The 14,104-nt window shown below is 48.1% G+C and overlaps 2 protein-coding genes across 2 annotated transcripts; both read right to left on the reverse strand.

Moving 5' to 3' along the window:
• LOC115416859 (melatonin receptor type 1B-like) lies at positions 1-10,568 on the reverse strand. The gene is made up of 3 exons (XM_030130738.1): positions 10,251-10,568; positions 2,705-2,823; positions 1-905 (listed from the first exon to the last, which is right to left on the reverse strand). The coding sequence occupies exons 1-3, from the start codon at positions 10,444-10,446 to the stop codon at positions 156-158; spliced, it is 1,065 nt and encodes a 354-aa protein (XP_029986598.1). The 5' UTR covers positions 10,447-10,568; the 3' UTR covers positions 1-155.
• Positions 10,569-12,323: 1,755 nt separating this feature from the next.
• Positions 12,324-14,104, reverse strand: LOC115416860 (basic proline-rich protein-like). Its single transcript, XM_030130739.1, has 3 exons — positions 13,960-14,104; positions 12,981-13,475; positions 12,324-12,670 (listed from the first exon to the last, which is right to left on the reverse strand). The coding sequence occupies exons 1-3, from the start codon at positions 14,102-14,104 to the stop codon at positions 12,324-12,326; spliced, it is 987 nt and encodes a 328-aa protein (XP_029986599.1).

The raw sequence follows: 14,104 nt of genomic DNA on the forward strand, positions 1-14,104 counted from the left end.
TTTCCTTTTTCTATGCAAGTCTGGCTGTTGGTCGCTTTGAATGAACTGAGGCTTTGGCACATTAGAGATAAAAGTCTGATCAATGGCACTGCACAAGTGACCGCAGAAGAAGAAAATGAGGAGATAGAGTTGGTGGAGGAGGTGGAGGTGGAGTGTCACAGCGTCTCTCCTTTCACTTGCTCGTTGTTGTTGAGTCCTGGTGATGGTTTGCTTTTCATGGCCTCGGTGCCGCCTCGCGACGTCTCCTGGAAAAACAGATGAGGATGCCACACCGACATGATGATGCGCTTGTACTCCCTGCGGAAGTTCTGGTTGAGCAGACCGTAGATGATGGCGTTAAGGCAACTGTTGAAGTAAGCCATGAAGTAGCTGACCACAAACAGCCACTCGGGGATGCGAGGTGCCACGGTCTCTGGGTCGATAGCAACGGCGAGGCCAATGAAGTTGAGCGGTGCCCAACAGATTGCAAACAACACAAACACGACAAACATGGTGATGAAGTTCCTCAGGTCACTGGGCTTGATGCGCGGACGTACCTCCGACTTGACCTTCCGTCTCACCTGGATGACCAGGATCCAGATCCGCAGGTAACAGAAAGTGACCACGGCGATGGGGACGAAGAAGTGGATGACCACCACCGTGATGGTGTAGGACGTGCTGACTGTCTGCGCAAACGTGCAGGAGTAGATCCGAGAGTCGTACCGCAGCGAGCCCACGAAGAAGTTGGGCACAATGGCCACTACAGTCAGGAGCCAGACCAGCGCCACCAGCAGCAGCGTGTTGCGATAACTGTACAGTTTGTCGTAGCTGAAGCTGTGGCAGATGTAGCAGTAACGGTTGATGGCGATGGCGGTGATGTTGAAGATGGAGCCGATGACGCTTAAGCCCATCAGGAAACCACTGACCTAGAGAGGGAACAGAGAATAGGACAGGGTAGACTAGACCTAACCCTAACCCTAACCCTAGACCTCCACTGACCTATGAGAGGGAACAGAGAATAGGAAAAGGGTACTCGAGACCTGAAGGGACTTCCACCAGATGTGTCCTTTAAAAGCAGACCAGTTACCCTAACCCTAACCCAGTAGAGTTTTCAGGAAAAACAGTTCTGACATTTTTAACAGATGTCAGGTGGACGGCAGAAATATGGAATGGCAGGGTCGCCTGGAATATGGCTTAGGGTTCGGGTCACAGAACCATGGTGATAAAAGGACACTACGGGGACACTACGGGGACACTACAGGGGCACTATGAGGACACTACGGGGCACTACAGAGACATTACGGGGACGCTACGGGGGCACTATGGGGACACAACGGAGACACTACGGGGACACTATGGGGTACCCAGTGCCCTGAAATAATCACTAAGTGGTGTTGACTAACTGTCAGTGAGAGTTGGTCTAACCCCCTCACCCCACCCCCATTAATGTGCTGAAGCACAAAACAGAGTAGCTGACAGGGTCAAAATGAAAGCCCCTCCCATTTGTGTCGAAAGACAGGCAGCCAACTGCAAACACAACCATAAACAGGAAATGCAAGCTCCCCCTCCCTCACCTGTCTGGATGGACCTCCTCCCCCTCCCTCACCTGTCTGAGTGTAACTGATACAGATGTTTTCCCGAACATGATAAAGAATTGTGATGTCAATATTCATCAAAATAATACTTTTTTCCATAACAGTGCAGTTCTACTCCACCCCCTCTTAAACCTACACCGTTATGCAGTTCTAGTCCACCCCCTCGTAAACCTACACCTTTATGCAGTACTACTCCACCCCTCTTAAATCTACACCTTTATGCAGCTCTTCTCCACCCCCTCTTAAACCTACACCTTTATGCAGCTCTTCTCCACCCCCTCTTAAACCTACACCTTTATGCAGCTCTACTCCACCCTCTGTTAAACCTACACCTTTATGCAGTTCTACTCCACCCCTCTGAAACTTACATCTTTATGCAGTTCTACTCCACCCCTCTTAAACCTACACCTTTATGCAGCTCTTCTCCACCCTCTGTTAAACCTACACCTTTATGCAGTTCTACTCCACCCCTCTTAAACCTACACCTTTATTCAGCTCTACTCCACCCCCTCTAAACCTACACCTTTATGCAGCTCTACTCTACCCCCTCTGAAACCTACATCTTTATGCAGTTCTACTCCACCCCTCTTAAACCTACACCTTTATGCAGTTCTACTCCACCCCCTCCTAAACCTACACCTTTATGCAGTTCTACTCCACCCCCTCCTAAACCTACACCTTTATGCAGCTCTACTCCACCCCCTCTGAAACCTACACCTTTATGCAGCTCTACTCCACCTTGTCTTAAACCTACACCTTTATGCAGTTCTACTCCATCCCCTCCTAAACCTACACTTTTATGCAGTTCTACTCCACCCGCTCTTAAACCTACATCTTTATGCAGTTCTACTCCACCCCCTCTGAAAGCTACACCATTAATACAGTTCTACTCCACCCCCTCTGAAAGCTACACCTTTAATACGGTTCTACTCCACCCCCTCTGAAAGCTACACCTTTAATATGGTTCTACTCCACCCCCTCTGAAAGCTACACCTTTAATACGGTTCTACTCCACCCCCTCTGAAATCTACACCTTTAATACAGTTCTACTCCACCCCCTCTGAAAGCTGCACCTTTATGCAGCTCTACTCCACCCCTCTGAAACCTACACCTTTAACCCATAGACTCACCTTACACTGGGTCTCTCCTAAGGACCAGCCATCATGGAAGATGGCGTACAACACCAGAGGATACGGATAGAAGGCAACCAGCAGGTCAGCGAAGGCCAGACTGACCACGAAGACATTACCTATTGAAGAGAGAAGAGGAAGAGGAGGGGAGAAGAGCAAGAAGAGGAGAGAAGAGGAAGAGGAGGAGAGAAAAGGAAGAGGAGAGAAGAGGAAGAAAAGGAGAGAAGAGGAGAGAAGAGGAAGAGGAGAGAAGAGGAGGAAGAGGAAGAAAAGGACAGAAGAGAGAGAAGAGGAAGAAGAGGAGAAAAGAGAAGAAAGGAGAGAAGAAGAGAGAAGAGGAAGAAGAGAAGACAAGAGAGAAGAGGAAGAAGAGGAGAAAAGAGAAGAAAGGAGAGAAGAAGAGAGAAGAGGAAGATGAGGAGAGAAGAGGAAGAAGAAGAAGAGAGAAGAGGAAGAAGAGGAGAGAAGAGGAAGAAGAAGAGAGAAGAGAAAAGGAAGAAGAAGAGAGAAGAGGAAGAAGAGAAGAGAACAGAAAGAAGAGGAGAGAAGAGGAAGAAAGAGGAGAGAAGAAGAGAGAAGAGGAGAAAATAGAGAGAAGAGGAAGAAGGGAGAAGAGAAGAAAAGAGAGAGAAGAGGAATAAGAGGGGAGAAGAGGAAGAAGAGGAAGAGGAGGACAGAAGAGAAGAGAAAATGACAAAAGACAGAAGAGGAAGAAAAGGAGAGAAGAGGAAGAAGAAGAGAGAGGGGGAAGAAAAGAGAGAAGAGGAAGAAGAGGAGAGAAGAGAAGAAAAGAGAGAAGAGGAAGAAGATGAGAGAAGAGGAAAAAAGAGAGAAGAGGAGAGAAGAGGAAGAAGAAGAGAGAAGAGTCAGGGTTCAGGTTATAGTCTGAGTATAAACACAGGTTCATAATCCATGACACTAAGACATGAAGAGACTGAAACACTGTCAGATGACACTTCAGGAAAGGGTTAGAGTCAGTGAAGGAGAACAGGATGAAGAGGAGAAGAAAAGAAGAAAGAGAAGGAGAAGGGCACAGAGAACAAAGGATAGAGCACATCCCATAATAACCTGGAGATCCACAGGATGATGTAGAGCAGCTGTACAGATACCAACAGGTGTGTTCACTGTATACACACACTGAACACGTGTGTGTTCACTGTATACACACAGTGAACACGTGTGTGTTCACTGTATACACACACTGAACACGTGTGTGTTCACTGTATACACACACTGAACACGTGTGTTCACTGTATACACACACTGAACACGTGTGTGTTCACTGTATACACACACTGAACACGTGTGTTCACTGTATACACACACTGAACACGTGTGTGTTCACTGTATACACACACTGAACATACACTACAGGTCCACAGTTTTAGAACAGCCCAGTTTTTTTCCAGTTTTGTCTGTAAATTCCAGCAGTTCCAGTCCAATGAACAGCTGTAAATGGTACAAAGGTAAGAGTGAACTGACAGGGGGGGGGGGGGGGGGTAAGTTTAAACAAAACTGAAAAATAATGTCCATTTCAGAATTATACAAAAAGGAGAACAAGAAATGGGAGAACAACTGAAAGCAGTTCTGCAGCAATGGAGGTTGATCAAGTCTGGAAAGTTGGTGGTTGAATTCCTCCAGGTGTCCCAACGTTTGTGAATTCTTTCAACCCCCTGTGTCTGCAGAACAGGAGTGTGGAACACACTGTGGTACCAGCCCATGGAGCATTATTGGAACAGGACTGGACTGGGAACAGCAGACTGAACCATTACAAATTTGATGGGTCCAGTTGCAGCTAAATCCATTGGTGAGACTTCAGAATCAGAAAAAGAGGCTTGGCTGGACCATGAAACAGCACCAGTGGAACTACTGAAGACTAGTGAAGACTACTGAAGACTGGAAGAAGACTATTGAAAACTACTGAAGACTACTGAAGAATAATGAAGACTGGAAGAAGACTATTGAAGACTACTAAAGACTGGAAGAAGACTACTGAAGACTACTGAAGACTGGAAGAAGACTACTGAAGACTACTGAAGACTGGAAGAAGACTGGAAGAAGACTACTGAAGACTGGAAGAAGACTACTGAAGACTACTGAAGACTGGAAGAAGACTACTGAAGACTACTGAAGACTGGAAGAAGACTGTTGAAGACTATTGAAGACTACTGAAGACTACTGAAGACTGGAAGAAGACTACTGAAGACTGGAAGAAGACTATTGAAGACTACTGAAGACTACTGAAGACTGGAAGAAGACTACTGAAGACTGGAAGAAAACTATTGAAGACTACTGAAGACTGGAAAAAGACTACTTAAGACTGGAAGAAGACTATTGAAGACTACTGAAGACTGGAAGAAGACTACTGAAGACTGGAAGAAGGGGTTCTGGACTGATCAAACCTGACACTGGAAGTCTTTTGTTCACAGTGTAAACTCAGACTTGTTTTACTACGACCACTATTTTGATTAATTTAAGGATGGGGGGGGGGGGGGGGGGGTATCAGGGCTAAAGTCATGGTTAGGGTTAGGTTAGGAGTTGGGGCTAAAGTTAGGGTTAGGGTTAGTTCATAACACCAGGGTTAGGGTCAGCAGCAGTAGTAGTACTGGTTTACAGCAGAAACAGCAGCAGTATCAGTAGTATCAGCTGTATGTATTATAGATGTGGGCCCACAGCCTGGCGGGTATTAATAGAAAGATCCTCCTGATGCTTAATATAGAAAAAAGGGACGGCACAGGGAAGGAGAGCAGGACGGGTGGGGCTCAGAGGGACTAAACAGAGGGACTGATCTGCACGACCATCCACATTAGGATGGGTGGGGCTCAGAGGGACTGAACTGCACTACCATCCACATTAGGACGGATGGGGCTCAGAGGGACTGAACTGCACTACCATCCCAATTAGGACGGGTGGGGCTCAGAGGGACTGAACTGCACTACCATCCACATTAGGACGGGTGGGGCTCAGAGGGACTGAACTGCACTACCATCCACATTAGGACGGGTGGGGCTCAGAGGGACTTAACTGCACTACCATCCACATTAGGACGGATGGGGCTCAGAGGGACTGAACTGCACTACCATCCACATTAGGACGGGTGGGGCTCAGAGGGACTGAACTGCACTACCATCCACATTAGGACGGATGGGGCTCAGGGGGACTGAACTGCACTACCATCCACATTAGGACGGATGGGGCTCAGGGGGACTGAACTGCACCATCTACACCACTAACCCATCTACAGAATCGCCCCCCCACACTGCCCCTGTCATCTGTGTGTTCATCAGGTACCTGGGGGCCTCAACCCCCCCCGTCTTCAACTGGACTCATTGTTCCATCTCCAGACCGCCCCCCCCACTGCCCCTATCATCTGTGTGTTCACACCTGTCATCTACTCTGCCCATCCTGACACTCAGACTGTTCACCATGTCACATCTGCTTCTTGCTCACCTTACCTTAAAGGTGCTGCAGACTTTCATGAGCAGTTTTTCCTCAGATCTGTCCATCCTCAGTCATCTCCTCAGTTTCATGAATCTGTTCATTTGTCATTACTCACCTGAATCTCTTGCATTACGCTGAACAGTTTCTTAGTTCCATCCACCATCCTACTACAATGGATGTTATGTGTCCGACATGTGTCCCGATGTTGCACCACAGGAGGGCGCTATCGTACAATGGCACCACGGGTACGACGCCGCTAGTAAACCAAACATGTGTTTACAATCAGAGCCAGTGGGTAACTCGGGCATCTTCAGACTTTTGTTGCGACGTGCATTTTGGGAAATGGAGGCTCGCGCAGCTGCCTGACAGCAGCAGCTGCTACAGACACGACATGGAAATGCCACTGCTGCAGGAGGCTCCGCGAGCCTCCATTTCCCACAATGCACATTGCAACAGAACTCCTCAGATGCCCGAGTTCCCTCCCAGCTCTGAACGTAAACACACGTTTTGTTTGTGGTGGATGGAACTCAGAAACTGTTCACTGTAATGCAAGAGATTCAGCTGAGGAATGACAGACAGACGAACAGATTGATGAAACTGAGGATATGACTGAGGATGGACAGAACTGAGGAAAAACTGCTCACAAAAGTCTCCTGCACCTTTAATCACGTAAAAAACAAAAAAAAATAAGAAAAGAAGATGAAGAAGCAAAGAGAGTGAGAGCGATGGATACAGATGGAGAAGAAATGATGAACAGAGGATGAGGAGAGGATGAAGAGAGGATGAACGGAGGATGAGGAGAGGATGAAGAGAGGATGAACAAAGGATGAACAGAGGATGAACAGGATGAAGAGAGGATGAACAGAGGATGAGAGGATGAACAGAGGATGAAGAGAGGATGAGGAGAGGATGAACAAAGGATGAACAGAGATGAACAGGATGAAGAGAGAATGAAGAGAGGATGAACAGAGGATGAGGAGAGGATGAACAGAGGATGAGGTCCAGGTCAGACTGAGGTCTTCTGTCTTTCCTTTATCTGTGGACGATTTGTCTCAAAGGTTTCGAAGGTGCATGGAATCCCCTCTGGACTCAAGGGTCCCCTCTGGACTCAGGAGTCCCCTGTGGACTCAAGGGTCCCCTGTGGACTCAGGGGTCCCCTCTGGACTTCTGGTCTCTCTAATTGGCTCCTGTTTGATTCACTTTAGGAAGGCATATCAGCGGGCACTGCCCTCTGCACTGAAAGGCCCCTGGTGCCTCCAGGGGCCTCCAGGGACCTTCAGGGACCTCCGGGGGCCTCCAGATTCCTCTGGGGGCCTCCAGGGGCCTCCAGAGGCCTCCATGGACCTCCAGGGGTCTCTGATCACATGTCGTCCTGTGGAACCATCCTGAGGAAAGCTGAGTCTGTGGAGTCAACAGTTAAGTGTTCTGTAGGAGTTAGAGAACTGTTGAATGTGGCTGAGACAGACGGATCTGAAAACTGGGAAACATGAGCATGGACCCTGGGTTCTAGATATGTGTTCTTCTGTATGTGGACCATGGGTTCTACACGTGTTCTGTATGTGGGCCATGAGTTCTACACATGTGTTCTGTATGTGGGCCTCTTAGATCCTCTTTAAATAGAACCTCCATCCATGTTCTATTTCTTAGACTTGCCAAAGCAGAACCACACCCGGCCTAACACACCAGCATTAGCCAGAACCACTGCAGTGGTTTTGGATGGGTCCAATTGGCCGAATGCACGTTCCAAATGTAATCAAGCTTATTTTAACTTCAAGAACAACATCCAACAGGGAGGTGGAGTCAGGTCATGTGACGAGGGAAGAACCCTAACCCTAACCCTGACGAGGGAAGAAGCCTAACCCTAACCCTGACAAGGGAAGAACCCTAACCCTAACTCATGATCCTGCTGGCATTCAGAAGAAGAACTGCAAAGAAGGTCCATTTGTTTAAATCCTGCAAGAGAGCTGATTGGTCAGAGGGTGAGAGGGTGGGGCTTATACACACTTGAGTCCCTGTGTTGAATATAGTCTGCATTAGGGTTAGGGTTTCACTGGAGTTTATAAAGAACCCCCCCCCCCCAAAAAAAAAAAAAGACAGACAGTCTTACAGAACAGGTGGCTCTGCTGTTTCAGCTGGTTAGAGTTAGAGCTGGGGTTGGGGTTAGGTCTCTATAGTATTTATATGTAGTATTTCTCTATAGTAGTTTTCTATAGTATTTCTCTATAGTATTTTTCTGTAGTATTTCTCTACAGTACTTCTCTATAGTATTTCTCTATAGTATTTTTTCTATAGTATTTTTCTATAGTATTTCGCTATAGTATTTTTCTATAGTATTTCTCCACAGTACTTCTCTATAGTATTTCTCTATAGTATTTTTCTATACTATTTCTCTATAATATTTTTTCAATGGTATTTCTCTACAGTACTTCTCTATAGTATTTCTCTATAGTGTTTTTCTATAGTATTTTTCTGTTGTATTTCTCTATAGTAGTTCTCTATAGTATTTCTCTAAAGTATTTTTTATACTATTTCTCTATAGCATTTTTTCAATAGTATTTCTCTACAGTATGTTTCTATAGTAGTTCTCTACAGTACTTCTCTATAGTATTTTTCTATAGTATTTCTCAATAGCATTTTTCTGTAGTATTTCTCTACAGTACTTCTCTTTAGTATTTCTCTATAGTATTTTTCTATAGTATTTCTCTGTAGTATTTTTCTGTAGTATTTCTCTACAGTACTTCTCTTTAGTATTTCTCTATAGTATTTCTCTAAAGTATTTCTCTGTAGTATTTTTCTGTAGTATTTCTCTACAGTACTTCTCTCTAGTTTTTCTCTATAGTATTTCTCTAAAGTATTTTTCTGTAGTATTTCTCTACAGTACTTCTCTATAGTATTTTTAAATAGTATTTCTCTATAGTATTTTTCTGTAGTATTTCTCTACAGTACTTCGCTATAGTATTTCTCTAAAGTATTTTTCTGTAGTATTTCTCTACGGTACTTCGCTATAGTATTTTTCTGTAGTATTTCTCCACAGTCCTTCTCTATAGTGTTTCTCTATAGTATTTATATATTTCTCTATAGTATTTCTCCATAGTATTCTCTGTAGTATTTCTCTACAGTACTTCTCTATAGTATTTATCTATAGTATTTCTCTATGGTATTTTTTCTATAGTATTTATATATCGTATTCATATCCTATATATATATATATACGAGGGCCGTTCAATAAGTTCATAGCCTCACCCAGAAATACTGGTTGTTATAATACAGGATGTTCCATTCTTTCGTGATGAGATAGTGATGCTTGAACATTGATGGACCAAGTGCATTGCTGTAAATGGAGATTATGTTGAAAAATAAAATATAAATTATCAGTCTGTGTTGTTCTGTTCTGGGTGATGCCATGAACTTATTGAACGGCCCTCGTATATATATATATATATATATATATATATATATATATATATATATATATATATATATATATAGTCTTATTGTTGCCACTCTTCTGGTCTAATTCTCCCAAACATTAGTTCGGTTCAGGTTCAGGTGTTCGGATCAGAACCACCACTGTGCACGTAACTCCACTGGATCTGGTCCAGACTCCCACCTCTAATGTGTCCTATGTGTTCTCTGGTCCTGGTCATGGCCCTGGTCTACCTCCTCATGGTCTGAGTGGCTGGGTTTGGGGGTTGGGTTTACATGTGCACATCCTAAGAAATAAACCCGGGCGGTTCGGTCCAGGTGGGTGCGGGTCCAGAGGGGTTCAGTCCAGGGGGGTTCGGTCCAGTGGACTCAGATGGGCTCATTCATTCTCATGCTGAATCAAACTCATCCGTTCATTCATGTTCGGCTCATTCACTCACAGAAGCAGGGTTCGGGTTCGGGTTCGGGTTCGGTTTTCGGTCTGATGTTCCCCCGCGTTCCCGTGGCTTCAGGTCGGACATGCCCGTCGGGGGGGAGGGGGGTTTAGAACAAAGCCCCCCTCCCTCACCTCTGGCTGTCATTTACCTCCGCACTCCGTCTGTGTCTCGGCTTTTTTGCGCGCGCACACACGCACACTCGCACACGCACGTGAACAGACAGAGTGCACGGAGCCTCTTACCCGCATTCCGGAGTTTTCGGTTCCGCAGCACGGACACCACCACCAGCAGGTTCCCCACCACGTCCACCACCGTGGTGAAGATCAGCACCGTGGCCAGCGCCGTCACCGCCCACGCGGGACGCGCCGCCCCGCGGCTCGGCTCCGGCCCGGTTTCGGTTCGGTTCTTCAGCAGGGACTCGTCCTCCGGCGCGTCCATCGCCTCTGTCGGCGCGTGTCACAGTCTGCGGTCGGTGTCGGTTCGGCTCGGTTCGACCATGGTTGGATGTCGGCGGAAGCTGCGCCGCAGTCCGGAGCCCGTCCACGCGGAGCGGACCGCAGTCCGCCGAGACCCAGAGACAGAGGCGGACAGAGAGGAGAGGAGAGGGGCACCTCCTCCCCCCTGCATACCTCCCCTCTCCTCCCCTCCTGCACACCTTCTCCCCTCGTCTCCCTCCTCCCCTGTCCTCTCATGTGCTCTAGGACTCCAGACCTCCTGGTCCTCATTTCTTCAGTATTCTGCCCCCCCCTCAAACCATAACTCTAACCCTGATACCCCCCCACATTGTGTGTGGGACTCCTTTTGGCATTCAACATACTATAGTCTTATGTTTGAGCACGGGGGCGCTGATTACCCCCCCTGAAAAGTGACTTAAAGAACACTTAAATACCTCACAAATGACTTCTTGATGTCTCTGGGATGATTTAGAACTGTTTTTAATTTAATCTTTTTTTTTTTTAAATGAAAAAAAAATCATTTTTTTGGAGCAAATACTACAGTACTATGTTCGACCACTTGGGGGGGCGCTGATGATCCCCCTTAAAAGTGACTAAAACACACTTAAATATGTCACTAATGACTTGTTGATGTCTTGGGGATGATTTAGAATTGTTTTTAAGTGAAATAAAAATTTTTGACCAAAATTTCACTTTTTGGAGCACATGCTATAGTCTTATGTTTGACCATGGGGGGGCGCTGATGACCCTTCAAAAGTGACATAAAACACACTTAAATACCTCACTAATGACGTTTTGATGTCTTGGAGATGACTTAGAACTGTTTTGAAATGAAATAAAAGCCTGGTGGGAATTTCTTAAAATAAATATATGTTCACCCATTCCATGTAAGAGGACACCCATCTGGAACAACCCTGACATCCTGCAAAATAAAAGAATTATAAACTTTACTCAGTGGAAGGACAAAGGAATAACACATTTAGAAAATATCATAGTGGATGGAAACTTTGTACCATTAGATACGCTCGCTTCACAACATGGGATTAGCAGCACCACATTTTTTGAATATCACCAAATCAAATCTATTATAGGTAAGAAATATACCCCTAACCAGTTAAACTTGCAACTACCAGTCAAGGTGGAAGAATTTTTGAACCTCCGCACCCCAAAGCTACTATCCAAAATATATCGGCTTAATGCTAAAACAGATGACTTCATCTACCTACCGACTTCAAAATGGGAGACAGATTTATCCAGTGATTTTGATCAAAAGTCATGGTCACAAATATGTTCAAATACATTTAAAATGACTAAAAACCCGAATTTACAACTAATTCAGTTCAAAATTCTTCACAGAATTCATTCTACAGGACAAAGGATGTTCCAGATTGGTCTGACTCAGTCACACATCTGCTCACAGTGCACAGATAACTCTGTTGATAACTACATACACGCCTTGTGGCAATGTGCACCTGTCCAGAGGTTTTGGCTTCAGGTCTGTGAGGACCTGTCAACATGGCTCAGATGCAATATTCCAGCCCACCCCACCCCACCCCACCCCACCCCACACTGTGTTTACTAGGTGACCTGGGCCACACCAACATGGATACCAACACCTCACACATGGTCCTCACTGCTTTATGCATCGCAAAGAAAACTATCCTTGTGAATTGGAAAACAAAAGCCAATCTGAGCATTAACCAGTTTAGGAACCTTCTATTAGATCACATCAGTAATGAGACAATATCTGCCTCTTCAAACAGTCAATTGGACCAATCTGATCCAGTCTGGACCAGTCTGATCCAGTCTGGACCAGTCTGATTCAGTCTCATTCTCTCTGGACCCCTGTGATTAGCTCTATCACATCACTCTGAGTGTTAGGAGGCCGGCAGGAGGTGCCGCGGGGCTACGGGTCACTAGTGGTCCCTCGGAGTGGGGGTCTAGACCGCCCTGCTCTGGGGGCGGTTTGGTGTTTGTCCTGGTTGGGGCGGGGGTGGACCCGACGCCGGAGTTGCCCTGTGGTGGTGGGGTGGGGGGCTCCGGGTTGGGCCTGGGTCGGTGGCCGGCGTCCCCTGGGTCGGGTGGCTGGGCTGGTCGGGGGTGGGCGGGGTGCGGTTCCTGGGCCCTGGGGTCCGGGTGCTGCCCCTCCCGGGGTGGGGGGGGAACCTGGCATGCGCTGGGGTGTCTGGGCTGGCCTGGACTTGCCGCTGCGGGGGTGGACGGGTGCGTGCCCCGGTGTCTGGGTGGTGCCTGGGAGTCCTGGGGTGGGGGAGTGTGTGTGTGTGTGTGTGTGTGTGTGTGGGTGGGTGGGTGTGTGTGTGTGTGTGAGAGAGAGAGAATGTGTGTGAGTGTGTGTGCACGCGTTTGTGTGTAGGGGTGGGTGGGTCGGTGTGTGTTGGTGTGTGTGAATGAGTGCTCATGTGTGCATTACAGTATGAATGAGGGATTGTGTGTGCCAGTCTGTGTGTGCGGGTGTGTGGGGGAGCTGATGGAGCAGGTGTGTGGGTGTGGATGTACATGTATGTTCGGTGAATGAGAGAGGGTTGTGGTGTGGTGGCGGTGGGGGAGGGGGAGGGGGACTGCAGGTGGGCCTGGGGGGTTGTGGCCCCTGTGGGGGGTGGGGGGCGTCGCTGGGGGTTCTCTCGGGGTGCGGTGGTGGAGTGCGGCCGTGGTGGCGATTGGGACCTGGGGCAGGGGTGCTGGTCGCTGGGTCTGGTGCTGCGGGGTGGCACTGTGCCGGTGATCGCTGCATCCCTAGTGCATGTAAGACTGGGGAGGTGTGGAGTGTGGTGGGTCCCCGCGCCTGTTTGGGGGCTTTGGGGTGGCTGGTCCCAGGTCCGTGCTCCCTCGACTGCATAGGATGATTGAGTGTGTGAGTGGCCTCTGGGGGGGTGGTGGCTTTCTGGCTGCGGTCGTTGGGTGCCTGGGGTCTCTGGGCTACCCCGCTCCTTGGCGACCCCTGCCTGGGGATGGGTGCTGGGGAACGGGGGGGCCGAATGTCGGCTGGCTCGTCTTCTGGGAGGAAACTTCCTCCCAGTCATACCATCCCCAACCCCTCACCTCCCCACCCCCCTCATGCAAAGCACGTAGGGTCTTGGGGAGGGTGCACATCCCGAGGGGGTACGGCAGGGGGGGTCACTAAAACGGCCTCCCTCTGTGGTACCCTGGGGTGGCTAACTCTTCAATTTTAATTACACCCACCCACAACACAACACACAGAAACACTAACACCACACATTCACTTTTGGGGGGCGGGCTGCGTGGCGCCTGGTGGGCGGTGCCGTGCCGGTGGGTGAGGCTGCCTGTGTGGTGTCGCCCTCAGTGGTGCGCAGTTATGCTCCTCAATTTTAACTGCTTGCATACACACCTCACACTTCAAAACACTGATAGGTGGGGAGGTGAGGGGGAGGGAGGGTCTTCCCACACCCCTGTTTCCTGGATGCCGTCTGGGTTGGGGGGCCCCGGGGAAGGGCTGGAACATTGGCTTGGGGCTCACCTGGCTGCATTGCTGGGGGGTTGCCGCCCTCTGATGAATGATATGTGCGCATGGGAATTGTGGTCGGGGGGGGGTGCTGGGCTAGCCGCTCCCTTTCCCGCTGCAGGTTGTGTTGGGACCGGGAAAGATGTATGTATGCGGGCAT

This window comes from Sphaeramia orbicularis, unplaced genomic scaffold, assembly GCF_902148855.1.
Source record: "Sphaeramia orbicularis unplaced genomic scaffold, fSphaOr1.1, whole genome shotgun sequence".
NCBI lineage: Eukaryota > Metazoa > Chordata > Actinopteri > Kurtiformes > Apogonidae > Sphaeramia > Sphaeramia orbicularis.

What these genes read in the sequence shown, in the direction of transcription:
- LOC115416859 (XM_030130738.1), bottom strand. Translation starts at nt 10,446, where the DNA reads ATGGACGCGCCGGAGGACGAGTCCCTGCTGAAGAACCGAACCGAAACC. An exon ending in CCGAAAACTCCGGAATGCGG is followed by an intron (nt 2,824 to 10,250) that starts GTAAGAGGCTCC and finishes TCTCTTCAATAG; the next exon opens with GTAATGTCTTCGTGGTCAGT. An exon ending in TAGGAGAGACCCAGTGTAAG is followed by an intron (nt 906 to 2,704) that starts GTGAGTCTATGG and finishes TTCCCTCTCTAG; the next exon opens with GTCAGTGGTTTCCTGATGGG.
- LOC115416860 (XM_030130739.1), bottom strand. Translation starts at nt 14,104, where the DNA reads ATGCCCGCATACATACATCTTTCCCGGTCCCAACACAACCTGCAGCGG. An exon ending in CCCCCCAGCAATGCAGCCAG is followed by an intron (nt 13,476 to 13,959) that starts GTGAGCCCCAAG and finishes TCCTCCCAGAAG; the next exon opens with ACGAGCCAGCCGACATTCGG. An exon ending in CTCATTCACCGAACATACAT is followed by an intron (nt 12,671 to 12,980) that starts GTACATCCACAC and finishes CCACCCCCGCAG; the next exon opens with CGGCAAGTCCAGGCCAGCCC.